Here is a 27,139-nt window from a genome sequence, read left to right on the forward strand (position 1 = left end):
AGATCCAGTTTCTGCACAGCCTAAATGTTATATGATTTTCTAAAATAAAATCACTAAAGTAAAATTAAATACAAAAGTGAATATTTCTTTAAATGGAACACATGCAAATGAGGTGCCCTAAGACCTAAATTTTGTTAGTGCCAAAGTGAATCTTTGTCTGTTAGGAAAGCAGACATTAGGGAAAATGTCAACTCAACAGACAGGAATGAAAATTTAAAAAGATGGAAAGTTGTGACTAAATTGTAATAGGGTAGAAATATACTTAGAAGTATCAGTAGTCTGGTATATGTGCTATATACAGGTATACCATATATAAAAATACGTATACACAGCACATATATTTTTGCATGTGTAGATTTTCTAACAGTCATATTGATCTGTAAGTACTTGAAAAAAACCACATAGCTATTCAAAATTCCCCCACCCAAATATAATCATTTTAACTTATAAGTATACATTCTTCAAGTCATTTGGATAAATATCCTGGATTTATTTTATAGAATTAAAACTAGACTACTTTTTCTAGACTGCTTTTTATTTGAAACATAATATGAATATTGTTTCAGGTTAAAAAATATGGTGTTCAACATATTTTCAATAACTGCATAATTTCTCACAATATGTGTTCTGAAGTTTATTTGAACATGAAAATCATTCAAAACACCAACATAACCATCTTAAGTATTGCTCATGTATGATGCTTTCCTGGTCTCTTAGCCTAATTTATTTTTCTCTATACCCAACCAACCAATTAGCTTATAACCATCCAACTTACAATATGCTTATTTTATTTATCTATCTCACTCAAACATAAAATAAATTACTTGAAGATAAAGATTTATATCTGGTTAAGTCCCAGTGCCTGGAATATAATGAGAGAGAGAGAGGAGGGGGGAGAAGGAGAGAGAGAGAGATAGAGAGAGAGAGAGAGAGAGAGAGAAGGAGGAGGAGGAGGAGGAAGAAGAGGGTGACAGAGGAGGAGGGAGGGGAAAGAGGGAGGAAGAATGGAGAAATGAGTGAGTGGAAGATATAGCAGATACATTGGCATGAAGAAGAAAACAAAATCCTGGAAAAATGAGGTCAACAGAGCCAAATGCTTTAATGGAAGGAAGAAGGAGAGCAAGGGGCTTTTGCAAGTCCTTTGGAGGTCAGGAAACCTGTCCTTGTAGATGTTAAATTTGGGTGGGGTAGGGTCCATGGCTACTGGCCAGGGTTCCTATCAGAAGAAATTCACACTTGTTGGAGTAGATGATTTCCAGATTCCAAATAATTTCAGACTCAATCTTTTTCTATACTGGACCTTTTATAGATTACATGACATTGTGCCAAAGAGACTATATTTCAATATTTTCTTTCCAGTGCTTAAGAGCTTTTCATCTATCTATCATCTATCTATCTATCTATCACCTATCTATCTATCATCTATCATCTATTTTTGGTGTTGGGCCTTACATCTACTGGGCAATCACTCTACTGCTGAGCTTCACCCCTACCCACCAAAGGTATGGTTGTTAAAGAACAAAAAATATAGCTAAGTTACAAAGCCCTGATATAAAAATTTAAAGAAAAGGACTTTTATGCTTACTGAAATAGACTGGGACAAAACTTGACTGCTGGGACAGTAATCAAGCAGTATAATCAAGCATAATGAGAGATTTATAAACCAAAACAGAATGGCCCAGAAATAAACCCTCTTATAAATAGCTTCAATAAGGGTGCTATAACCATTTCATGGGGGAAAGGACAGTATTTTTGACCAATGGTGCTAGGAAACAGACTAAGATTTAGCAATTTGTTTTTTGTTTTTTTTTTTTTTTGAGCTGCAGCTATAGTTCTTTTCTTTTCTCTTCTGACACTGGCTCCCTAGTTACACTTGACAGTAAAGGATCAATGCCCAGAGTATATAAAGAACACCTACAACTCAGTAACAAAAAGGCAGTGAAAGATGAACAAAGGGCTTGAACAGATGAAATACAAATAGTCAATAAGTACATGAAAAAAATCACTAATCTTTGTTGAGAAGATGACTGATAAACCTGGTGTGGTGGTATGTATCTATAGTCCCAACACTCCAAAGGCTGAAGCAGGAGGACAACTCAAACCCAAGAGTTCAAAGCCAGTCAAGGCAACATAGCAAGACCTAATCTCAATAAAAAAAGAAAACTGGTCATTAGGGAAATGTGAATTAAAACCATAATGAGATTGTATTTCACACCTATTAGACTGGCTATTATGAAAAAATAAAAAATAGAAAATAAGTGTGAGCAAGGATATAGAAATACTAGACCCCGTGCATTCCCGGTGGGAATGTAAAATGGAGCGGCCACCATGGAAAACAGAATGGCCATTCCTCAAGTTAGTGAACACAGAATCACCACATGGGCCAGCAATTGCACTTCTATGTATAAACCCAAAAAAGTGAAGGCAGGAACTAGAAAAGATACATCCACAACAATGTTTGTAGCAGCATTATAATAGTTAAAGGTAGAAATGACTCAAATGTCACTGACAGATAGATGGATATTACTCAGCCTTTAAAAAGGAATGAAATTCTGATGTGTAGATGAATCTTGAAGAGCCAGATGAAATAAGTCAGAAACTAAAAGACAAATTTTGTCTAATTCCATTTATATAAGGTACCTAGAATGGTGAAATTCATAGAGAAAGAAAGTACAATAGTAGTTACCAGAAGTTAGAGGGAGAGGAAAATGAGGATTTATTACTTAATGGGTATTAAGAATTTCTGCTCGGACTGATGAAAATGTTTTGGAGATATATTATGGTGATAGTTTCACAACATTGTGACCAGACTTAATAACACAGTTAAGAAGGGTTAAAATGGGAAATTTTATGTTATGTATATCTTACCATGATGAAAAAAGAAAAAGAAAGATACTGTTCATTGTTTTAAAAAATATGAAGGATCAGGCACAGTGGCTCATGCCTGTAATACTACCTACTTGGGAGGCTGACATAGGGAGGATCATGGTTCAGGGCCAACCGGGGAAAATAGTTCAAGAGACCCCATCTCCAAAATAATCAGAATAAAATGGACTGGAGGTGTGGCCCAAGCATTAGAGCACCTGCTTTGCAAGCATGAAGCCCTTTGTTCAAACCCAGTTTCAGCAAAAAATAAATAAATAAAATAAAAATAAATTTAAGAAAACAAAAAATATGAAGGAATGAAGGGTACAGTGGCTCATACCTGTAATCCCAGCCACTCAGGAGGTGAAGATTGGAAGGATCATGGTTTGAGGCCAGCTTGAGCAAAAAGCTAGTGGGCAACAAATAAGCTGGGCATGGTGGCACACACTGTCACCCTAGTGTTGGAATTAAAGACCCTCCAGTTCCAAAAACAGACACACATTGATAGAAAATCTTGACAAGGCAATTTCTCTTGATCAAGAGGGTGAAAGCATGTGCTGACCCCCGCTGAGCAAACACGCAAGCACAAGATGGCTGACAGTGGCTCCTCCTGATATCCCTGACGCAGTGGTACCTGTCCCTCACCTGGGACTTGTCAGGTCAAAGTTCACAGTCTTTCCTGATTGGCCAAAAGGCTTGGGGACGGGTTAGGGCATGCAGTTTGGCTGGCAACGGAGTTGTACAGGAATCCAGGAGAAGAAGCAAGGACCCTTTAAACATGCAAGTCACCTAAGATGGCGACCTGAGGAATTTTTAAGTAATCTAAGAGGGTAACAAATACTTCGATAGAAAAGATCATTTTTCTTACACCAGCTACACAGGAAGCATCAGTAGAAAGACTGCAGTGAAGGCCAGCCTGGGCAAAAACATGAGACCTTACCTGAAAAATAACTAAAGCAAAAAGTGCTGAGGGCATGACTAAAGTGGTTGAGCATCTGCCTAGCAAGTGTGAAACCCTGAGTTTCAAACCCAAGTACAGACAAAAAAAAAAAAAGGAAAATCTGAGTGTGGTGGCACACATCCAAGCTAAACTACTCCAGAGGCTGAGGCATGAGGATCCCTTCAGTCCAGGAGTTCTGGGCAGCACTGGCAACACACCAAGACCCTATCTTAAAAAACAGTTAAGTAAAAAAAAAAAAAAATTAAAAAGCCAATACAATAAAAACCAAAAGAATGAAAAGTTTTAAAATACAGAAAAATTTAAAAGACAAACCACTCACAGCAGTAAACCACATCATCTGATAGTAGCCATAACCCTAGTTTGTTTGAGATTGGGAAGACATCTTTTTGCAGAGGAACTGGCTCGAGTACCAGAGTGCTTCTTCCTCACCCATCCGAAGGGCCATCTTCCCTCCTTCCACCCAGTCGCCTGCTCCCAACTGTGGCCACCGAAGCTGCCCTTCTCCAAGCTGGACAGTCTCTACCCTACCAGCCTTCATCTGAGGTAGGTATGGCCCCTGCTTCTCAAGTCCCCACAGGGATGCAAACCTGGACTCTGTACACCCACAAATGCAGTTAAGCCTACTAGCACCATAGACTGTTGGCTTCTTTGTGCTCACAGTCAAGGGCAAGGGGTGTGGCCAGAAAGTCTGATGCCCTGGGGCAATTAAGTTACCAGGCAGCCAGTACCAGGAAAGAAAAGTAGTACAGTCCAGCTCAAAAATAGAGGTGAAATCTAAGTGAGTAAATTGTAAAAATAACAAAAGATACACTTATATAGGAATAATGTTTCAGAAAATCATTCTGTAATATCTGAACCAGAAAGTTAGTGCGAAAGATCTTTCCAAGTTTCCTTGGAAAAGATCTGCTCTGCTCCCACATATTTAGGACAGAAAAAAAGGTAAATATGCATTTTTTCATTACCAAAAGTGGACAGTTTAAAACTCTGTGAAAGGAAAAAACAGATAGCTTTAGAAGAGCTCTCATTGGCCAATCAGTGAAATTTGGGTGATGAAAAGGAGCAATTGTCACTCATTGGAAGAAGGTGAGTCCATAATTAAATTATCCTTATAATTATTTTATAAGAAATATAAAATGTCCTTAAATGTGAAGACAGGGAAACCATAATAAAAAAGATGATGTTCACTAAATTTAACCTGAGGGACTGAGGGAGTACTATCTTTGAATCCTGGGCACGTGGCCAGGAAGGGGAGATCCACCTCTGCTTCCATCTGAAGGAAAGAAGTGATGCAGGAACCCCTGATGGCTTCAAGCTGCCAAAAAACGTCAGCCCTGTACCAACAACAGGTGCTAGTGTGCTAGAACTAGGTAGCTCTTCCAAAAGTGGTGGGTCATCCTGGTTGGAGGAGTTTGCCGAGGAGTCCCCCTTGACTCAGGTGACTAATTATAGAGAAGGCGGGTTATAACAAATCAAACTTGTGCAAACCAAAGAGGAATAGGAAGTGTCCAGGGTTTTTTAGACCTAAAGACAAGAGAAGGAGCCTTTCAGGCTCAATGAAGGCCTGTCCTTCGGTCAACCTCGGGAGCTCTGCTTTCCTTTGGACTTCCCTCAAGCCTTCCCAAAGGACCCCGTGTCCGTTCCTGCCGGCATTCACCTAGGCTGCTAGTTCCCAGCTCTCTGCCTGCCTCCCCATCCAACCCACCACACACATGGCTGCCTGAGCCCTGGTGTAGTTACTCACTCCATCCTTTCTCCCCGCCCACCATCCACTCCTGGGCGCTGGACTCAGCTTGCAGGCCCTTGTCCTCGGCTCTGTGAGGAAGGGGTTCCCACAACATTTCTGCTCCTCCCCCAGGACTTCCAGCAGGGACAGCACCAAAAAACCCCCACACAGTAAGTACCTGTAGGGGAAGCGCCTCTTTCATTCCTATTAATAATATAATCAGGTCCAAGAAAGGCACGTACACAAGGTTCCAGAATAGCCCACCTTGCTTCCCCAAACTGGTCTGCCTTTCCGTTCAAGCCTGCTGCTGGGACAGCGCTATGTGACCCAGCCCTTTGGAGAGGGCTGGAGTCAGCAGGTCCCTGAGAGCCGGGCTGCAAGGGGAGGGGCATCCACACTTGTCTCCTCGGAGTTGGGACCGCAGCAGGGGCGCAGTGCGGACCGAGGCCAGGGGAGGCGACGGAGCCTGAGGGATGTAAAACTCAGCCCTGTGGCAAGGCAGAGGCAGACGCAGAGACAGAGAAACAAAGCGAGTTGGGCGAGGTCTGGGCGGTGGCTGCGCTTGGAGGCAGCTGCCCTTCAGGAGCAGCCCCCACCCGGGCCTCGCGCGCGTCCCCTCGACCCCTGGCCCGTCTTTGCGTGGGTCGCGGGCCTCCGGTGGCTCCCGGCCCGGCCCCGCCCTCGGACGACCTTGCTCTCGCGGGCTCGCCTCCGGCGCAGCCGCGGAGCCCCTGGAGTGGCGGTGGCGCGGGCGCGCGCGGTGCGGCTGCCAGCCAGCCTGCGGCCAAGCGCGGCGCGGGAACTGACCGTGGTGCTGACGCTCGGCCCTTCTAAGCCGCGCCCTGCGACACTCCAGAGCCTCAGCGGTAAGTTGCCCAGGCCCGGAGGGGCTGCGTGGGTCCCTGCCTCACAAATGTGGATGGTGGGCGTGGGGAGGGGTGATCTGGGAATTTTTGTGCGTTGTCTCGAGCGATGGGAGGGCTGAGTGCACAGACCAAGACAAGCACCCCTGCACCCCACAGTGCCCAACGGAGATGGTGTGGGGCCTGAGGAGTCAGGGTAGAAGTGGGGGTGGAGGATCATTTTAGGTTTGTGCTAGAGAATGGGAGACGCGCGGGCTGGGGAGGAACAGAAAAGACTGCGGAGGCCCATCTCTCTACTGAGCAGGTGAGGAAGCCCAGGGGCCCTTACAGGAGGTGCACAGGGGCCTTTGCTCCCCAAAGGGCTTTTGTCTTCCCAAGGCGGGGCTGGTGACTTGGTGATGCTCTCACCACAGATTCTATCTCTGCTTTATTCCCCACCTCATCCCCACCCCAGAACAAGAGAGCTTTTTCATACCACAATGGCCTTCTTTCCACCCATTCACACAGAGATGAATCCTTCCCCAAAGCCTCCATTCCCACCCCAATCTCCAGGAAGCCCCTGGACAGGGCTTTCTTCCTAAGCCATATGCCCCTTTGTGTTTCAGTGCTGAGATTTCTCTGGATATTGGGCACTGGACAGGGGAACCATAGCAAATACCAGTATTTTATGTCTTAAACCATTTCTGCTCCCTGTGTATCACTCGTGTTTTTATTTTGCGCCCTACAATCACATTAAAAAGGCAAAGATAGGCACCATATTACCTTCTCAAAGGGAGAAGAAAATCCTGTACAGCTAAGGTAAAGTTGATCATGTATGAAAGTGGCCAGCAGAATGATTTCATGTACTCAATTTGCAATAAATCCATGTCCATATGTGTGCTGTGTGTCGGATAGATGTGGGAGTCTCTGCCACCACCTTTTCTCCACTGGCCTCTGGTGTGTTTCCTAACCCACCTCCTTGCCACTTCTGTTACCCAGTTTTCTGTTTTTGTCTGCAACTAAAGCCACCTGTGACAGCCAAAAACTGTTCTTGATAGCTGGCTTCCTATGTATGGTTCACAAGATAAAAGCCAAGGCCCTCCTGACACCTCAGACCAGGTGTCTGCCTGGACAGTCTCTTGGCTCATCCTACTGGCTTTCTGCTCCAGTCACTGTGACTACTTTCAGACCCTTAAGTAACTCTCTTTCTCTTGCTCATGAGATCTTTTTTGCAGGGTATTCCCTTGGCCTAGAATATGCATCTTGAATCTTTTGCCTGGCTGTCTTTTGATGTCTTTTAGGTTTTGGTTTTTACCACATCCATGAAACAGAATTAAATAAATACACTGTGTGGTTCCTGTTCTCATGGAATTTGCAAGATCATCTTAGAGATGAGAGACAGCTCAGGGCTTTTGGTGCCACTGGTGCCCATCTTAGAAAACGATGTATGTAAGCTGTGTCTGTGGAATTAAAAATTCCAAACCCAGCATCCTATTTAGGAAACTTAGATGTATATATTTGGTTAAGGTGTCTCAAATACATAAATTTCTTCATTTATATAAGTAGTAGGTCACACTCTACTATAGTTGAAATCTTGTGCCTTAAAGAATTTTCAATCTTGTTTGGGAATGAGACCAGCACCAGAATGAACAAGCAATGGTCCTGAGTACTGCAGACCAGAAGAGAAGGGGCAATCTGCTTTCCTTTTGGGAAGAGACGTGGCACATGGTGAGGGAGGACCTGCCATGATGCTTGTTGAGTTTCCACTGATGTGCCTTTAGCCACAGAATTACAAAACACAGTGTGCATTTGTGCAACTGAGAACCTAGACACACTTAGCCTCTACCATTAGGCAGTGACAGTGCCAGCATCTGGCTGTCCACATAAATCTCACTGTTGCCCTGAGAACTGTCATGGGGGTGATGCTCAGCCTGCCTCTAGCCAGGCAGCAGGCCGTCCACCCTCACAGGGGGTTCTCACCCACACAAATGCAGGACACACGTTCCAAAGAGACAGGCTCAATCAAATATTCTCATTTAGAAGCTACCTAGAGTGAACACAGACTAGTGGCCATGCGATTGCCCAGTATTGATGTTTCCAGTTCATTGTTCTGTTCCCTAGTTCTTGTCCTATTTGTGTATAGAATGCTAAATAAACTCAAGCAGGTTTGCAGCATCATTGATACCAAATCCAATCACTTATCAATGCAGTTGTTTCAACTTCAAAGTGGAGTGAAATTTCCAAATAGTCCTCATTTTAAATTGGTTGACTATTCTCAGAACTGAGAAACCAGTAGTTTTATTTATAGAGATCTTTGTCAAATATTTTAGTCCTTACAGTTGCAAAATTCTGCACTGAGTGAAATAATTCTCATTGTGACCTGGTTGAAGTTATTTCTAAGGGTATGGTAACCAAAAATATCTTTCTAAAACATAAAAATAAGTGAAATAAAGAACTCAGAATTAACATCACTGAAATTTAATTATTTCAAAATCTATGTGAGTACCCCTGTTCCCTATAATCTTTACTTTCATTGTGCTTTCCCAAATCCCTCATGAGAACACATTTATTATTCTACTTTCAGATTTTTCACAGAGCTAGGCAGGGTGGTGCACACCATAATCCCAGCACTTAGGAGGTTAAGGAAGGAAGACTGAGCGTTCAAGGCAAGCCTTGAACACAAAGAGAGGGATGAGCTGATAGATTTTGAGCTTTTGGTTCATAGACTGTCATGTTTAAATCCCAACTCTGTCACTTACCACTTATGTGACATGGGAAATCTGTTGACTTTTCCAACACTGAATTTATTCTTTGTAATGTAGGAACTACTTATAAAATTATGAGTAATATCTTATAAGATTATGGACCAAACTCAAATTTGAATTCTCTGCCACCCAAACCCAGACTTTTGTGTACAGCAAAGCCTATCAGAGCTGTGGGAGGCTTTATCTGGGTTGCAAAGGAATGTGTGGAGTGGAAATGAGGTATGCAGGTGCAGAGTGGGAAAGGCTTGGGCACATGCCATCTTCTAGGAGGCAGAAAGCCAACATGACAGCCCAAGGCACTGTCACTTGGTTCAAGGTGATGCCACCAAGTGCTGAGCTACAGCTGGAGCAATTCCTGGGTTCTGTGACTCTCCTGGGCATGGTGCCTGTTTCTTCCATATCTCCAGCCAAAAGTCCCAGGTGCACTACCCACATGTGGGAGCACGTGGAGGCTAGTCATCTTGCCCCGTGAGCCCCTGCAATACCAGCTTTGCCAACTAGGCTGTGAGGCAGCCCTTCTGCTTACCCAGATTTCCTGCAGAAGCAATCCAGGGACCCTGGCACTGACTCTGTCCTCTTATCGCCATCAAGCTATGAGGCTTCCTTCCCTGCAGGACCCTGTCATGCAAGCTGACAGGGTCACTTGCTTTCTGCGTGCTATTGTCCTCCTAAGCTGGAAGCTGGGACAAGTGAGTGCAGAAATTACCCACAGAGCAGTCCTCCTGGAGAGTCAAAAGAACTGGTCACAATATCTCTTCTTTAGTCTCTCCCTGGCCAAACTGAAAGAGGACAATCCTCAGGCCATTCACTGCTAAGAAAAGGGGATGAGGATAGGGAGGGAAGGTCTGTAGCAATCAGAAAGTATTTCCATTTTAGGCAAAAAAAGGAAGAACTGAGGAGGTTCTCAGATGATGTTGACCTCTCATACTAAGCTCTTGCGAGTCTCCAAGCTGACCCCAAGGGTCAGCTTTCTTCTCTCTCTGAAGCCATCTCCTGGTGCAGGCTCCTCTCCTGCCCCACCCAGCTCATGTCCTTCCCCTTTCTTGACTTTTCTCACCTTGCCCTTTCCTACTCCCTTGGCATCCAGGACTCGTGCTTCTCTTTCCTCTGATTGCTGGATCCTGGTGTTTCTTCCTTTGGAAGACCATATAACTTTGCCCCTCTAGTAGCACCCACCTTACTCCCATCCTCAGCACATTTGGACTGCTTCTCATCCATCCTCTCTCCTCATTTATTCTGTCCCCCACCAAGATGTCAGATGCACCAGCTTCCACAATGCCCCTGCTTCAACCCACTCATCAGAAGTAGCAGTGGTGCTTCGCTGACCTAGAGTTAAGCTGTGCCAGAACAATCAAGTCAAACTAGCACTCTTGCCACCTAGACCCAATCTCACCCCCATAGCAGACTGCAGCTTCTGCCCCCTGGAACTCATCCAGGTATCAGAAACATTATCTGACTTGCACTCCAGAAACCAACATCTGTTGATGACAGCTGCCTGCCCTCCTGGCCTGCTGATGCTCTGTGTCCCCAACACAGCCTGTGGTAGGCCCAGATTGACTCCTACCATGAGGTTCTCTCTCCTCTCCACCCTGAAGCTCTGCATGCACTGTGCGATGCTCAGCTGCCTCTTGCCTGATGGCCTCTGTGTAGATTGAGTCTGGCCTTCCCCAGCAGATCATTTGGTCCTTTAGGGCAGTGTGTATCCCTGACCACCCTCTACACCGTGAATGGCTAGCTGCCTCAGGCCTGGGAGGCAGGCAGGTGTGCACTTCCCTTTCAGCTGGGTCTCTTCCTAGATGGAGGAGGTGGTTACCTTAATTGAATCCTCTGCCCCTTGCACTCAGAAGGGCCATAATATATCCCTCCTAAGGATGTGATGAGGATGAATTCAGAGCCTGGAAAAGGGAGCCGGCATTGGTCAGATATGCTGAGAGGTGCTTTGGCAAAATGCCATCAGGCATCAACTAGCTCACATTTTGACTTCTACTATGTGCTTTTAGGCATGTGACTTAATTGCTCTGGGGTTCAGCTATCTATCAGGATGGAATGGTGGACTGGGGTGCAGCTCAGTGGGAGAGGGCTTGCCTAAGCATATATGAGACACTGGGATTCCCAGTGCTGAAAAAACCAAAACCAAAAAAAAAAGGTAGAGCAGTATGTGGGAGTTGTTCTATCTTCCTCTCTCCCTCCTCCATGGAGGACCCACTGGGAACAAAGTCCTTGCAGCTGAGAAAGCTACAGGAGAAATGGTAAACAGAGGTCTTCCAGAGCCTACCAGCCTTCCAATCTTGGATACTAAGTGCTTTCTGTTTTCCTCCACAGTGGCTGGAGCACCAGCAGCATGGAACTGAAGAGGGGAAAGACCTTCATCAAATCCAGCTTGCAGATTTCCCACGAGAAACCACCAGATCCAGCAGTCACTCCTCCAGCCAGGGAGGATGCAGGCCCCTGGTCAGTCTCAGTGGGAGGGCAGCAGAAGCCCTCTGGTGAGAAGAGCTCCCAAGTCATTTCCAGTGCACAAGGGTATGACAGATCCCCCAACAGGGGGGTGCAGCCCGACCCTGAGGAGGAGCCCGTGGCCCTCTGTGGAACCACCTTCAAGTTGGTGCGGAAGAGCAAGACACACAACAGTGTTCCTGGGGCTGCAAAAGCAGCCACCACCACAGGGCAGCTGGTGGGCAGTGTGAGCTTCCCGGGGCCCTCCAGCAGCCAGCGCATGATTGACTACCGTCACTTTGTGCCCCAGATGCCCTTCGTACCAGCTGTGGCCAAGAGCATCCCAAGAAAGAGAATTTCCCTGAAACGGCCTAAGAAGTGCTTCCGGAACCTATTCCACATCCGCAAAAGCAAGACAGAGAACCTCGCCTCATTGGCAGCCAAGGAGAAGAGCCTATCCTCCCCCAGGCTCCCGTCAGAAGCTATAGGGCAGCATGGCAAAGCCTTCCTCTCCCTGGGTGAGGGGCTGGGGCTGGACAGCCTGTGCCAGGACCTGTCCGACAGTGAGTTTCTGCCTGACTTCGACCTCTGCAGTGTCCTATGTGAGGACATGGCCTCACTTAAGAGTTTTGATTCACTCACAGGCTGTGGAGAGATCTTTGCAGATGAGAGCTCAGTGCCATCCCTAGAACTAAGTGGAGGCTCTAAAAGTTCAAACTGGGCATCCCAGGCTGTGGAGAGCAAGGCTCCCAAGGGCCCTTCCCAGGGAAGCATGGAGCAGCTGGCATCACCTGCCCAGAATGAAGTGTCAGACTTCACCAAGTTCTGGGACAGTGTGAATCACTCGGTGAGACAACAGCAGCGTGCCCTATTGGGCCCATGGCTGGTGGGACCCCAGGGGACGGACACAGACCAGCCAAGGCCAGATGTGGCTGGGCTGGCCGAGCTGCCCCTCTTCCCCTGCAGAGGTCCCCCTAGTGGTTCCAAAGCCAGCTCCATAGACACAAGCACACCCAAAAGTGAGCAGCCAGAATCTGTGTCCACGAGTGACGAGGGCTACTATGACTCCTTTTCACCTGGTCTTGAAGAAGACAAGAAGGAGGCCCCAAGCCCAGGCACACCTGCAGCTGCCTTCCCCAGGGACAGCTACAGTGGAGATGCCCTTTATGAGCTTTTCTATGACCCCAGTGAGGTCCCTGTTGGCCCGAGCTTGGATGATGACCTGTGTGTGTCTGACAGTCTGTCAGGGCCAGCCCTGGGGACACCACTGTCCATGTGCAGCTTCCACGTGGGGGCTGAAGAGAACCTGGCCCCCGCGCCAGGCCCAGACCTGCTCAGCCAGGGCTTTCTACAGAGCTCCTGGAAGGGCAAGGAGTGTCTGCTGAAGCTCTGTGACACGGAGCTTGCCATCACCATGGGCATTGTCAACTGGCTCCGCCGCACCCCTCCTGCCCCTGTACCTGCCCCTGGGGAGCCCACAGCCCCACCAGACCCCTCTAGAATCCCAAGGGGACCAACAGAGAAGGTGGAGAGCAGGGAGAATCAAGCCTTAGATACAGGCAGGGCCACTGTGTGCTCAGCACCCAGTAGGCAGGAGCTGTGGGCACGACCCAGCAACAAAGCCTGTCTTGCTGGAGAGAGAGAGGTCCCAGGGGGTGTTGTAAGGGGTTCCAGTACCCTATACAAGGACCTGTCTCTAGAGGAAAGGACACAAGGCTGCCCTGAAGGCTCATTCTCCTCTGTGGGCTCTGCAGTCACCACGACAACCAACATTTTCAGTAAAAGCAAAGAGCCTAGGCAATCTGGGAATCTGAGACATTCCCAAGGGCCCTGGTGGCCAGGTCATGGGGGAAGCACTCTCGATGCAGGGCCTACACTGGTAGGCTGTGTGAACCATGTGGCAGCCATGCAGATCTACCCAGCTGACCAGCCTCCAAGGCAGGACACAGGCAGTGAGCTTTTCAGACAGCCTCAGGCCTGGGCCCCTGACATTCTGCAGCAGAAACAAGGGGCCAAGGTCTGTGCTTTGTCTTCCCCAGTCAGCCCACAGAACCAGACATGTCCCGACCTCTTCCTGAAGCTGAGCCAGCTCAGGCTGGAACCCTCCAAGCTGGGTGCCCAGGCCTGTGCCTCTGTGGAGGACCAGCCCCTGCAGCTAAGCCCCAGGGCTACAGAGGAGCAAGCAGCACAGAGGGGTCAGCAGGATCCTGAGTCTCCCTCAGCTCCTGCTGCCCAGAAGAGCAACTTGGGCTTCCCCCCAGAAACCCTGGGACTTACTTTGGACAGCCAGAGGTAGTGGGGCTTCTCTGCAAGTGCCCCAAAATGCCACTATTGCCTCTTGACCTGAGATGTCTTCCTTTGATGCTAGCCAGAAGTGTGGGCCCACAGGGCAGCAGTGACGAAGACCCACGTGCAAGACAGGCTTACCTTCATCAGGGGCTTTGGCTTCATGACCACCAGCAGGAAAACCTGGGACCCAAACCTGCACCTTTTGTCCCTGATGTGAGGACTGTTTTGGAGAGAAGGAGCAGGACTCAGGCAAGCAGAAGGGTGGGGCATTTTCGTGTAGAGGCACCCTTGCCTGAGGCCAAGGCCAGGGGCAGCTCATCTCCTCATCTAACTGCTCTCCATCCAGCATGTCAGAGGAGCTCAGGCTTGAGACTCAGGGGAAGGAAATGATCCACATGATAAACAGAAGTTGAGACAGCCAGTCTGTCTCCTCTGGATGCATGAGAAGGGTGAGGTCTGAGTCTCAGGGGAGGGACACAGATGGGGTTGAGCTCAGGTGGGCCCACTGATCCCATTCCAGCCTGCTCTCTGCTCAAGACAGGCAGCTATAATATAGTGGGACACTGAAGGGAATAGGAACCAGGAATAGAACCCAGCTCTGTCTCAGCAAGAACCTCGAGCCAGCCAGCATCATGCAGCCCTGCCAGATCATCCTGTGCAAGTAATGACTTCCCTAAACTTGCACTGACATCTTGGATGGCAAAATACTCTTTAGGGGCAAAAAATACCCATTGATTCTTCCCAACTGCCATTCTGCCTTGGCAAATGCCTGGACTCCACCTCCTCCACAGTCAGTATCACCACCCCTCTTCAGAAGAACTCCCTTTTAAGGGGGTGCTATTCCTACCACCCCAACCCAAAAGCCACAACACACACAGCACCCAAACATCCAGAATCATGAAAGGAGAAAGTGGCAGGTGTCCATTCTGGCCCAGCATCAGGGCAGCAGAGGTGGAGACGGAGTGCCCATCCACTTTCTCTAGGATTAGCTTCTACCTCAGCCAGAACAACACAGCAAGAGGCAAAGACAGATCGCTAAGAAAAAGGGTGCAAATCAGGTGGCCAGCAAGCTGCTAGAGAAGTCACATTCCGTGTGAGCTTCTGTGGGTAGGGAGGGAGGTACAGCAGTTCTGACAGGCAGGAAGAAGGCAGGGGAGGAATTTCAGACAAGGGCTACAGTTCCACAGGTGGCACATGATGCCAGATTTCAGCTGGAAATGCTCTCATGCCCCTTGTGCACAGTGGCATCTGAGATGTGCAGGACGTGGGTTGCAGATCGTAGGCTGACTGGGTCCAGCCAGACCTGGACAAGGGGGTGGCTTAGGGCCACCCTCCTATGAAGCCACATCTGACTCCTCCCACACTCAAGATCTGAGTACATTACTGAGCCTGAGTGTGTGAGCAGGTGACACGTGGATCAGCCTATCTGACCCCTGCAGCACTCTAAGGTGGTTCTTATCCTCACCACCAGACCTAGAAACTTGAGATGCAGAATGCTGATGTGACCTTCCTAAGGACACACACAGGTAGTGTGTGAAGTTGGTGGGGTTCAAATCCCACCCCAGCTCCAAAGGCCCTGCTCTGCAGCAGGCTCCAGATCTTGCCAAATTCCCACATGGATGCTCCTCAGAGCTTCGCCCTCTCCTTTCAGGCCAGCTATGCCTGAGCACCTGAGGGGACCAGGCACATGTCTTCTGTAAAGAGGCTGAAAACCAGGGGGACAGGCCACCCTCCTCTGTCACAGTCCTGTGGCTTGCACTTGGCAGAGTATATGCTCAGTAAATACTTGTCAAAAGAATGGAGTGTCAAAATGTTGAGCGTGGGTTTCTCATTTCTTGTTGACTGTGCGCCGTATGTCAGGAGAGAAACAGAGTTGAGGTTTAAACATGACCCTGCCTGAGAACTGGACACCTTCCCAATGGCAGGGCAGTTTTTCCTTATCATGCCTTGTGATGCAGTGATTCATAGTGATGGAGGAGAACCCAGCCAAGCCCAAGAGTACTTCAAACTGCAGGAAGCAAGGGGGCCAGGCCCAGACAGGAGTGCCTGGAGTCTACAGAACCTGGAGCTATAGCAAGTTGTGAGCAGGGTAATGGAAACAGAGAACCAGGGCCATGCCTACCTGTGCAGAATATGGGCCAGTGGCTCATCACCTGGTGGGGAGCACTTCCCAGCACCCCAGAAATTTTCATTCAGGGTAGGAGGTAGCCCACTAGGCACCTAGAAGGGAGAATGGAGGAGGGTAGTATGAGTTCCATAAGGAGCTTCTCTCTCCACACCCATCCTTCAGGCTGTGCTCCCACGAGCTGGCACCAGCCTAGCGAGGCTCCACAGGCCTTGGGGTGACCCACTGAGAAGAAATTTGATGGTCAGCTGAGGTACTTAACCCAGCACTAGGAGTGAAAGACGCCTTCTTCCACCTTTTCATAACTCTGGTTGTTTCTAGCCATCTTGTTCACCAGTGACTGTGGAATTTTGCCCTGTGTGAAATAAAACCCTAAGAAGTAGGTCCAGTCAGAGAGCCTGAGTGACTCACCCAAGGTGGCATAGTAGCGATGGCAGGGTTAGTCTGTCAGGTGGGCTGAGAAGCTGGGACAAGCTGGGTGTGTGTGGGGGGTGTGGGTGGGTGTGAGAGAGAATGGGGTAAGGGAGGAGCAGGTTGAGTGAGGGAATAGTGAAGGGGCACGCAGATTAAGGTGAGCCAGAGAAGAAAAAAGAGGGGTGAAGGCCAGACAGGCAGGGAAGAGCCTGGTGATATATCAAATAGTGTGTTTCATATTTCCTGGTGTCCTATTTTATTTTATTGTCATAATGAGAATAAATATGTAGGATTAAAAAGTCAAAAGGTACAGAAGAGAAAACAGCAAAAATCAAATTTCCATCCTTCCTCCTTTATCCCTGTGCTGTTACGAAATCAGTTGACTGTACTACCAATCCAAACAATACCAAGTGCAGCACCCCACTCTTCCCTCTTCTTCACAAATGCTCATGTGTGTCTTCAGACCCTTTCCAAGCCCATGACAAACACATATGAATGTCATCCTTTTTTACTGCCAAAGATCTCCTGCTCAGCTTAGCAGCCCTGTATTCTGTGAACAACTTGAAGGCTGTCTCAGTAGGTGGCAATTAATGTAAACACTCCCAAGTAATTGGATATTCAAGTTATTTTCCATTTTTGTCTCTACAAACAATTCTGAGCTCACTCCTTTATTCTCCGAAAATTCTCTCTGTCCTTTTGAAAATTGCAAAAGCAAAAACTTCCTCTATCCATGAAAAGATATATCTTCTTAATACGCAGTGCTTCTGGCTGCTGCTGCCCTATTCCATTGCTCCACTGTCTTGAAATCCTGATGTTGACACCTGGACCCCATGCTCACAGAAAGCATATTGCTCAGTCCATCATTGGGAATGAGTTTTGTTGTTGTTATTACACATAATCTCCTTGGAAGTCATCACCCCATCAACAAGAAAAAAGTCGAAAAACTGAAAAACATTGACTTTCCTTAGCCCATTAGAAAATGGAGATTCCAGAGTACTTGGCCTCTCATGTATTCAGAGAAATATGGGTGACAAGTCTATGACCTGCAGCACAAGTCCGGAGATGCCAAGAGCTGGAAGGAGCCCTTGAACAGAAATTTTGACAAGATGTTGCAGGCTGAGTAGGAAGCTGTGGTCTAGGCAGTAAGGGGACCCACAGGAACCGCTCCAGGTGCTCAGGGTGAGGATCACAGAAAGGTTCCTCCCATGGATCTGATGAGGGTGGTAGAAGGTGGGCCATTGTGAAACCCTCTGAAATGTCTCCCTAACAAAGTCTCCCTCAAAGGGGGTGGGCTTTGCAAGACGCCCAATCTGAAATCTCCTTTCAACTGAAGAAAGGACTGCACCCTACTCTAGTCCTCCACAGCCTTCCTGTCTCACCTAAAGAAAAATAAATAAATCGGGCTGGGTATGGTGACACACACCTGTAATCCCAGAACTCAGGAGTCTGAGGTAGTAGGATTGAATGTTTGAGGACAGCTTTAACTACATAGTGAGTTCTAGGCCAGTCAGCCTGGGCTACACAGCAAGACCCTGTCTTAAAATAGCAAGTAAACAAGCAAACAATAACAAAAGAACTATACAATGGAAAATTATTCAGCCTTAAAATGGAATGAAATTCTGACATAAGCTATAGCACAGATGAACCTTGAAAACATTATGCTAAGTGAAATAATCCAGACATAGAAGAACAAATATTATATGATTCCAACTGTAGGATGTACATAGGATAAACAACTACATAGAGATGGAAAAAAAGTAGAGAGGTTATAGGGGCTGCTGGGAAGGACAGAGTAATGAGTGCTTTTTTAACAGGTGCAGAGTTTTTGTTGGAGATTATGGAAAGTTCTGGAAATGTTCTGTGGCCATGGCTTGACAACACTGTGAGTGTGCTTAGTGCTGCTCAACTGTCTACTTAAAACAGTTACTCATCCCTGGATATATCACATTCAAACTGCAGAATTCAGAGACAGAAAATTAGAAAATAAGCACAGAGGTTACTAAGGGTAGACACCTTAACTACAGAGGTCCAAGAATTATGGTGAACTTCTCATAAAAAACAATGAAAGAAATGTTGAAATAGGTCAAACATTTCAACTTAAAGGCAGAGCATCTGAAAACAAGAATAAAGGAAGATAGAATATATTATTTTATTTTGTTATTCCTAATTGATCTAAAAAGTACTGTTTGCTTAAAGCAATAACAGCCACAGTGTGAGGGCCTACAGCACAGGGAGAGCTGGCCTGAGTCACAGAAACTCCATGGGCTCCCCTAACAAGCACGCTCTGTTATGGGGTGCTATGGTTTGACTGGGAACCGCCTCGACAGGCCATATGTTGGGTGTGTGGTTCCCTGGCTGGTGGCGTTATTTAGGAGGTGGTAGGGCCTGGCTAGAGGAAGTGGTCACTGAGGGCGTGCCATGGGGGTGCATCTCACCTGGGCCCTTCCTGTCTTTCTGTGCTTCCTGTCCACCATGAGGTGAGCAGCCCCTGCCACGTGCTCTTGCTGTCATGATGTTCTGCCTCCCTATAGACCCAGAAACAAGGAACCAGGTGACCACAGCTGAATTCCCTAAAACCGTGAATCAAAATAAATCCTTTCTCCCTTCAGTTGTTTTTCTCAGGTAGGTCACAGTGACAGAAAACTAGTATTGGAAGTAGCTGCAGTCAACATATGATATCATTTGAAGGTGGACTTAGGTAATTTCAAAATGTATCATGTAAATCCTAGAGCAATCATTAAAAAACTGAGGGGGTGTTGAACTCAGGGCCCTTGTCCTTGCTAGGCAAGCTCCTTACCACTCAAGTCATGCCCCAAGTCCTCCTCCTTTTTTGCTTTAGTTTATTTTCCAGATAGAGTCTCATGTTTTTGCCTGGGACCAACCTCAGCCCATGATCCTCCTACCTCAGCCTTTCATTTAGCTGGAATTATAGATATACACAATCATACCAGACTTATTTTCCAGATAAGGAAATCTTACTAATTTCCCCCACTCCCAGATTGGCCTCAAATTGTGATCCTCCCAGTCTCCATCTCCCACAAAATTTTTAAGGATTAGAAATGATATGTTAAAATGGAAATAAAATTTATTCATACAAGATACTTAAAACCACAGAAGGCAGAGAAAGAGAAAAGCTATAAAAATACAAGATAAATATATACACTTAGCAAAATGGCAGATTTTACTCCAACTATATCAACAGTTACTTTAAGTGGTATTAAGAATGAATTTGGAATATTGGGATGTTACATGAGAGACAATGCAAGACAGAAGTCAATAGGAAAGGCAAAATTTACTTATGCAGAAGGGTGTGCTACAGACAGAGCCCAGTTAGCAAGCATGCTGGTGAGATGTCTGCTCAGGTTTTATTTATAATACAAGTCTGAGCCTCACACTGACTGAACAGGTTTTGGGTTCACAATCTTCACAATTGGCAAATTTGAAAAGGAGGTATGTGGAACATGGTACCTTGGGAGCAGGGAGAGAAAAGATTTGCTTGAACAACAGTTGTCTTAAGCAAGCAGTTTTTGAAACTTGGGCACCTGGGGATAGTAGGAACTTGCTCAGCTAAGGAGAACAGCCCTTTGTTTAAAACAGGAATTTACAGAGTTAAGTGACATCTCACAAGGCACCTAGGCAACAATTCAGGAAAGTTAAGCTGACATCTGTACAATGATAATATACTATACATTAACTCCTTTAACAGAAAAGACCTGACATTAGTTGATTCTCACAATGTGAACAACAAATAAAAGAAATAATAAGGTTTAATTTAAGACCCATCTACTTACTTGAAATATACCCACTAAGAGTAAAATGCAGAGAAAAATAAGCCATGTTAACACCAGATAGAAGAACATAGAGTGGCTACACTGATTTCAGACAAAGTTGACTGTAGAAGAAGGACAATCATAAGGGATAAAAGGACAATTACATAAGCATAAAGAAGTTAATGTTCCAAGAAGATGGAACAATCTTAAGAAGATAAACATCTAATTTTAGAGCTCAAAAGTATGTGTGGAAAGAACTGAGAGAAGCCAGAGGGAATTACCAAACACACTGAAGACAACAACACTTCCCTGTCAATAACTGGTAGACCAAATAGGCAGAAAATCGTTAAGGATATCGATGAGATGAACAGCACTATCAATCGACGGAGCTAGTTCGCAGTTACAGAATAGTCCACCTGGTATCACCATAATACACAAGAACACATGGAGCGTCCACAAACAGACGGATACCTGGACCACGAAACACACCTTAACCAATAGGAAGAATGGTAATCATGCAAGGTAATGTTCCCGTGGGGGCACAGGACAATTCTGCACTAATTATACACGTACACTGAGATTGAACAAGCATGACAAGGGTGGTGGAAGGTGGATGGTGAGAGTCAGGTTTATCATGGTTGGAGGTGAAGGTTACAGATATGTAAGAAAGGAAAGCTAAGATGAACCTGGTACTGAGTTAGTCAGAAACATCAGTACAAATTCATGTTTAGCTTAATGTAGGTATGTGCTGATGATCACATAAATGCATAGCTACAGATATGAGTATATAGAAGTCAGTGTGCACACACATATTCTTTGGCTCTGCTAGAAACAATGGCACCCTGTAGCAATGAGCACATCCAGTCCTCAGATCTTGTCTTCTTATACCTTTCCCCAATTAAAAACAAAAAAAAGAATCAGGCTCTTTGGGGAAATGACTGATTCTAGAACTACAGAGAGAATACAGAAGATGAGCCTGTGGCATATTATAACAATAGAAATGAAGAGCATGCTTCCACACACAAGTGTGCACACACACGATGGTGAGAATTTGTCAAAGGGACATAAGAGTCAACTGAAAGAGCTTCCAATGCTCAAAGTGGGGACAGACAGTCTCAGCAACAAAATAAATAATATGGTATTGACATAGAGCCCAAAGAATGTGTGGGTTCTGCTTAATGACTACAACATGGAAAGGGGGTAAAAAAAGCAGGGTTTTTTCCCCTAAAATAAAACTGGCAGAGTATCTTAGCCAGATGGTCAAGGTCAAAGTCAAGATCAACAGGAATGAGGTATGTGGATAAGAAGGTGCCCTTGGCATGACATGGAAAGAAGGGCTCCCCACCTCCGTGTTCCCTCCTCCTCAATCTCCCAGCCCAGTATAACTACAAGAAAAACACAAGACCAATCCAAATTTAAGGGCATGCTGTAAGATGTCTGGCTGGTACTTCTGAAAATTGTGAAGATCACCAAGTGTCTGAGAACATGTCACAGCCTAGAAGAGAATAAGGAGGCAGAACAACTAAATGTAAAGGAATGTGTTGGAGGAGATTGTGGAACAGGAAAAAGACATTAATGAAACAATCTGAGTGGAGCATGGAATTCAGTTACTGCTGATGTACAGTCAAGACAAATGTACCACAGTGATATTAGCAAGAGGGTAAACAGTGTAGAGAGCATATTCAAGCCCTCTGTACTACTTTGTAAACTTTTTTCTGGCAACTTTTCTGTAAATCTAAAATTTCTAAAATAAAAAAGTGTGTGTGTGTGTGTGTGTGTGTGTGTGTGTGTGTGTGTGTATTGGGTCTTGATATGTTGCCCAAGCTGTTCTCAAACTCCTAAGCTCGAGAAGTCTTTCTGCCTCAGCCTTCTGAAAAGCTGGGACTATAGGTATGAGCCACTGTACCCAGTTTAAATATGACAACAGAAAACAACCCTCTACTGCCACAGCTTGCCTCTCCTCATTGCAGATATGTGTGCTATACTGTAATATCACACTGGCAAAGGGCACATTAGATGGGCTAAGTGATTGTGGAATGGGAGGCTGCCAAAAAGTGCAGGCAGGCTCTCAGCTGAGCTTGTTAGCACACCTCCTCCTCTATCACCATCTGCTCAGCTAGGTTGGTCAAAAAGGACCCCAGTTGTCTTCAAAAGATAGCCTGTTTGAGGTCTGCCAGTCACATTTATTGCTGAGGGATCTTTTTCCTTTTCTGCCGGATTATACCTGTTTTCTGAGAAAAATAATTTATTTCCAATGGCTTCTGTCTGCTTCTTGGCCAAATTCGGGGTGGCTATCTTATCTACTCAGGCTGCCATAACAAAACAGACCTGGTGCTTAAACCACAGGCATTTGGGAACTGGAAGTCCAAGATGTAGTTGTCATCAGGGGCAGTTTCTCTTGAAGCCTCCTCCCTCCTTGGCTTGCAGATGGCTATCTTCTGGTTACATCCTTACATGAACTTTCATCTGTGTATGTGCATCCCTGTGTATCTGTGTTCAAATATCATTTACATATAAGGACGCCAGTCATACTAAACTTGGGCTAACCCTAATGACTTCACTTTTGCCTTCGTCACCTCTCTGAAGACCCTCTCTCCAAACATACCATATTCCAAAGTACTGGAGATAGGTGCCTACATATGAATTTGGGTTAGGGGGCACAGTTCAGACCCTAACAGTCACATTATAGTTAGTAGGTGGGCAGTGAGTGATTTGTGTGCTTGGTGGTTGGTGACATTGACACACATCCCCTCTTGTGGTTGGGCAGATAAGGAGCTTGCTCACCTCTTAGTGGATGGTGACATTGAGAAGAAAACAGCCAGGGCTCTTTGAAAATCTAAAGCCTATAATGCTCGTTAGCTCACAGTGTTATGGGATAGATGAAAGGGCCTATAAGGACTGAAGCTGTCCCCAAAGGTCTTATTTATAACGTAAGTTGGTGACCTAAGCAAGGTGCTGTCCTGAGCTGGCATTTCTACTGCCTGCCAGGCCCGAAGCCATCACTGAGGATCAGACACCTGCTTACAGCACGGTCCATGACTGTACATAAGATCTGCAGCCAGCTCTCCATCGCCAGGATTAATTTTTTTTCAAAATCTATGCACTATCCTGAACATTTTTTCAAATAGAGACTCTTTTGTTATATCTTTTGTTGCAAAGGATATAATTCCCATTGTAGCCTAAAACTTGACATTTTAAAATAAAATTATACATTCTATTTTTTAATTTCTTCAACAGAATCTTGGCCATTGTACTTGAATGACCAATCTTCCAATTCTTAAAGAATGAGTGAGTCCTCTTATATTTTGCATTGCTTCTTTTTCTCTCTTTCCTTCCTATTCTTCCATTGCACTTTCTTGCTGGAACTTCACTCTGAAGTGTTGCCTATTTACTGCTCTCTCTCATAGACACTTACAGTAGGGACAGGTAGGATTGGCAATCTGGAGTGAGGCATGGGAACCAGGTGCATTGATTGGTGCTGGTCAGAGTCCCACAGGTGGCTGCAAATCAACGTGTCAGAGAAGGCAGGTAGGGGCTCCCCAGGTGGGAATCAGGCACAGAGAAAAGAAGAAAAACAAAGAGGCTGAGGAGGGCAGGAAAAGAGGCACAGATGAGATGCTGATTACATTAGCAGGAGGACCTGACCAGAGTGGGCTGAGGCCACAGCCATGATGACACATGTGCTTCTGCAGTGGTGAGGAGTTGAAAGTTGCAAGAAAATAGGGGAAGAACCAGGCATCAGGACTTTGGTAGAAGAAGACAGAAGGGGATTGGGATATAGCTTAGTGTGGTAGAGCACTTGCTGAACACTCTGGCACTAAAGCCCAAGGTTCAATCCCCAGCCACAGGGAGGGACGAGGGAGGGAGGGAGGAAGGAAGGGAGGAGACAGAGACATGTGTGTCTCTGTACATGTGAAGAATGAAGAGTGGACAAAGGGTTGCAGTTTTTCAATGAGTATTTACAAATGTAAATGTAATTTATTGTTACTTAAAAGGGAGAGACAGGAAGAAAAACCTAAAAGAAGAGTTTTTATGTAGTTTATATTCAGAGAGAATAAATTATAACAAGTATACTTAGGTGGTAGCCAGTAAGTTAATTATAGTATGGCTGGTGAGCAGATTCAATTTCCTGTGACAAATATAGACCATAACTTGAGCGAGTTGATGTCATTCTCTATAGCAAACACTCTGAAAAATGCATTCTCTTGTAACAATCATATAGTGTCTGAGGTCATGGGATCTGAGTTCAAATGCAACAGTGATCATTATTACCAAGGACTCTCTCATCCTTTATAGCAAACCACATAGCCAATTTATCAACCTTATGGGAATAAAATAAAAAAAAACATTAAAATTGTTCTAAATAGGCCCTTCACCCATGAACTAATATTTGTAAATTTCTTAAAACAGTGCCTGACTTATATAAGTAAGACTTTATTGAATAAGATAAAATAAAACATTTAAAGGATTCCCTTATATCTCTTTTTTTAAATTTTTATTGTTTTATTATTCATATGCACATACAATGCTTGGGTCATTTCTCCCCCCTGACCCCACCCCCTCCCTTACATCTCTTATGCCTTCATTGTAACCAGCCCACATTCCAGTCTTCTTATTCTATCACAAAGGGCTGGTGTTATGGACTGAATTGCGTCACTCAAAGTTCATAGGTTAAAATGCTAGCTCCTAATGTGATTGCATTTGGAGATTCAGACCTGTAAGGGTGTACTTAAGGTTAAATGAGGTCATAAGGTGGGACCAGTAGCATGGGTGTCCATACAGAAGAGGAAGAAACACCAGGGGTGGGCATACACAAAGGAGAGGTAGATGAGGACTCGACAGAAGATGGTCATCTTAAGCCAGGGAGAGAGTTCCATACCTTGATCCTGGACTTCCAGTTTCCATAATTGTGAGTAAATAAATTTCTGTTGTTTAAGCTAACCAATCTGTTGTATTTTGTTCTAAAAATCCTATTAGACTAAGACAGCATTTCCCAAAGCACTTAAGTTGTCAAGTTTAACTCTGTCAGGTTCTTTTGTTTTAAAAAAATGGTGGCTAGGACCTGTGCTTTAACCCAGGCAGAATCATAGTATTTGAGGCTTACAATTTTGTATTTCTCCAGTGTGTTAGTTAGCTTTTCATTACTCAAATAAAATACCTGAGACAGTTAACTTATTAAAAACAAGAGAGAGAGGTTTATTATGGCTCACAGTTTTGGAGGTTTCAGTCGATGCTGATCATCCCTGTTGCTTTCAGGCCTGTGGTGAGACACGGTAAGACGTCACAGTGACAGCATGAGTACAGCAAGCTCATAACCAGGAAGGAGAGAGAGGGAGAGGGAGAGGGAGAGGGAGAGGGGGAGAGCAAGAGAGAGAGAGAGAGAGAGAGAATGCTTCTGATCACCTAAGCCTCCCACTAGGCTCCACTTCCTAAAGTTTCTACCCCCTCTCAACAGTGCCAAGATGAGGACCACGCCTCTATCATATAGGCCTTTGGGAGACACCAGTTGCAAACTACGGCATGCATCTTTTTAGCTGCTCTCACCAGTTTGATCACTGTCTTCTGCAGTGTAACTTAGTTAAACCAGCCGTGGTTTCAAGCTATTTAGAGCATTTCAACCACCCCAATCTCACTTAAAGGTCTGTACCACATTGACTTTGCATTTAAATATCTCATTAACCAAGCAGGTTGGGAGACATTTCCTCAAACTGGGCCCTGAAATAAGTGGGCCTGTGCCACGCTGGTTCCTTTATGGGGCAGCCATTGGGAGAAGGGTGGGCACGGCCCATGATAGGGAGGACTAACACAGTGCAGGCCAGTCCAGTCATGGCATGGTGGGGCTCAGACTCTGGCTCCTATGGTCCTCGCTCCTAGGGAGTACATTTGGGAACCAGGCTAAGCTTCTGTAAAGCAGAAGTTAAAGGAGAACTGAATCTGCCAAGGACAAGTCCAGCCTCCCCCAGGGGACACAGGATGAGAGCAGTGATCATTTTCCCATGTGGCTGCCATCTCCTGATCGGGTACACCATTGCCCAACTTTAAGAATACTCCAACCGGGCATGGTGGTACATGCCTGTAATCCCAGCCACTGGGGAGGTGGAGATCAGGAGGATTGCAATTGGAGGCCAGCCTGAGCTACATAGTGAGACCCTGTTTCAAAGAACAAAAAATTTGATCCATAATATAAACCCCAGGTTCTTGTCACGGCATTCAAGGCCATCTCATGGGGTCCTTTGTATTCAACATGTCCTAGCTCCAACTCAGTGTCTGTGCTTCAAACTTGCTCTCCCTACTGCTCCCATGTCCCCAGCCTCACAAGGCATTCTTGCTCCAGACAAGCTCTGTTAGTCCCTCCATCCTTCCTCTCACACATTTCTCTCTCTGCCCCTCCCCTTGAGTCTTTCCAAACTGCTGTGCTTCAAGAATCTTCTGCTATGCCCTGGACCCTGGTGTGGCAATTGGTGAGCTTTCCACTCCCATGGCAGTGAACCTCCAGCATGTCACCTGCTCAGACCCTTGCAGTGACTTCCACCAGCCTTCATGATTCTGACTGCACAGGCTTGGGCCAGCAGCACTAGAATCACAGAGGAGCTGGTTAGGAGTCGCTGTGTCAGCCTCACCTGGACATCCTGAGCAGGACGTTAACAGAAGAACCATCTGAATGCATGGGTACTAGACTTAACAAACTCCTTAAGACAGTCTGTTTTTCAGACCACTCTTTTTTGTGTTGTCCACAAGTTAAGAATGGTTTTTATATTATAAATTGTTGAAAAACATCAAAAGAATCAATTCATGACATGTAAAGTTATAAAACTTGAATTTTGGAGTTTTCCAAATTAAAACTTCATTGGAACACAGACTTGTACACTCATTAACACTGTCTACAAATGCCTTCATGTTACAACAGCAGAGTCCAGTATTTGTCACACAGATAATATGGCCTGAATAA

General features: G+C 45.7%; 1 protein-coding gene and 1 long non-coding RNA gene across 5 annotated transcripts in view; one reads left to right on the forward strand and one right to left on the reverse strand.

Moving 5' to 3' along the window:
• Nucleotides 1-25,528, reverse strand: part of LOC141422543 (uncharacterized) — a 46,219-nt gene extending 20,691 nt beyond the window's left edge. Inside the window, exons 1-2 of one of the 2 annotated variants that reach the window (XR_012447161.1) lie at nucleotides 25,401-25,528; nucleotides 16,004-16,101 (exon numbers count right to left, since the gene is read on the reverse strand). This is a non-coding gene — a long non-coding RNA (uncharacterized lncRNA). Of the gene's footprint in view, nucleotides 1-16,003; nucleotides 16,102-18,855; nucleotides 18,928-25,400 lie in introns of those variants that run through there. The other variant, XR_012447162.1, reaches the window with a different exon arrangement.
• On the forward strand, nucleotides 5,565-16,452 carry Amer3 (APC membrane recruitment protein 3). Of its 3 annotated transcripts, none has more exons than XM_074070441.1 (2): nucleotides 5,565-5,719; nucleotides 11,479-16,452. In XM_074070441.1, exon 2 carries the CDS (start codon nucleotides 11,498-11,500, stop codon nucleotides 13,886-13,888), a length of 2,391 nt encoding a protein of 796 aa, XP_073926542.1. In that variant the 5' UTR covers nucleotides 5,565-5,719; nucleotides 11,479-11,497; the 3' UTR covers nucleotides 13,889-16,452. The 3 variants fall into 3 exon arrangements, with proteins under 3 accessions (XP_073926542.1, XP_073926541.1, XP_073926540.1); XM_074070440.1 differs by lacking the exon at nucleotides 5,565-5,719 and adding an exon at nucleotides 5,855-6,415; XM_074070439.1 differs by lacking the exon at nucleotides 5,565-5,719 and adding an exon at nucleotides 6,543-6,716.
• Nucleotides 25,529-27,139: the final 1,611 nt, after the last annotated feature.

This window comes from Castor canadensis, chromosome 4 (assembly GCF_047511655.1).
Source record: "Castor canadensis chromosome 4, mCasCan1.hap1v2, whole genome shotgun sequence".
In the NCBI taxonomy this organism is placed as follows: Eukaryota; Metazoa; Chordata; class Mammalia; order Rodentia; family Castoridae; genus Castor; species Castor canadensis.

What these genes read in the sequence shown, in the direction of transcription:
- Amer3 (XM_074070439.1), top strand. Translation starts at nt 6,652, where the DNA reads ATGGGAGACGCGCGGGCTGGGGAGGAACAGAAAAGACTGCGGAGGCCC. An exon ending in CCCATCTCTCTACTGAGCAG is followed by an intron (nt 6,717 to 11,478) that starts GTGAGGAAGCCC and finishes TTTCCTCCACAG; the next exon opens with TGGCTGGAGCACCAGCAGCA.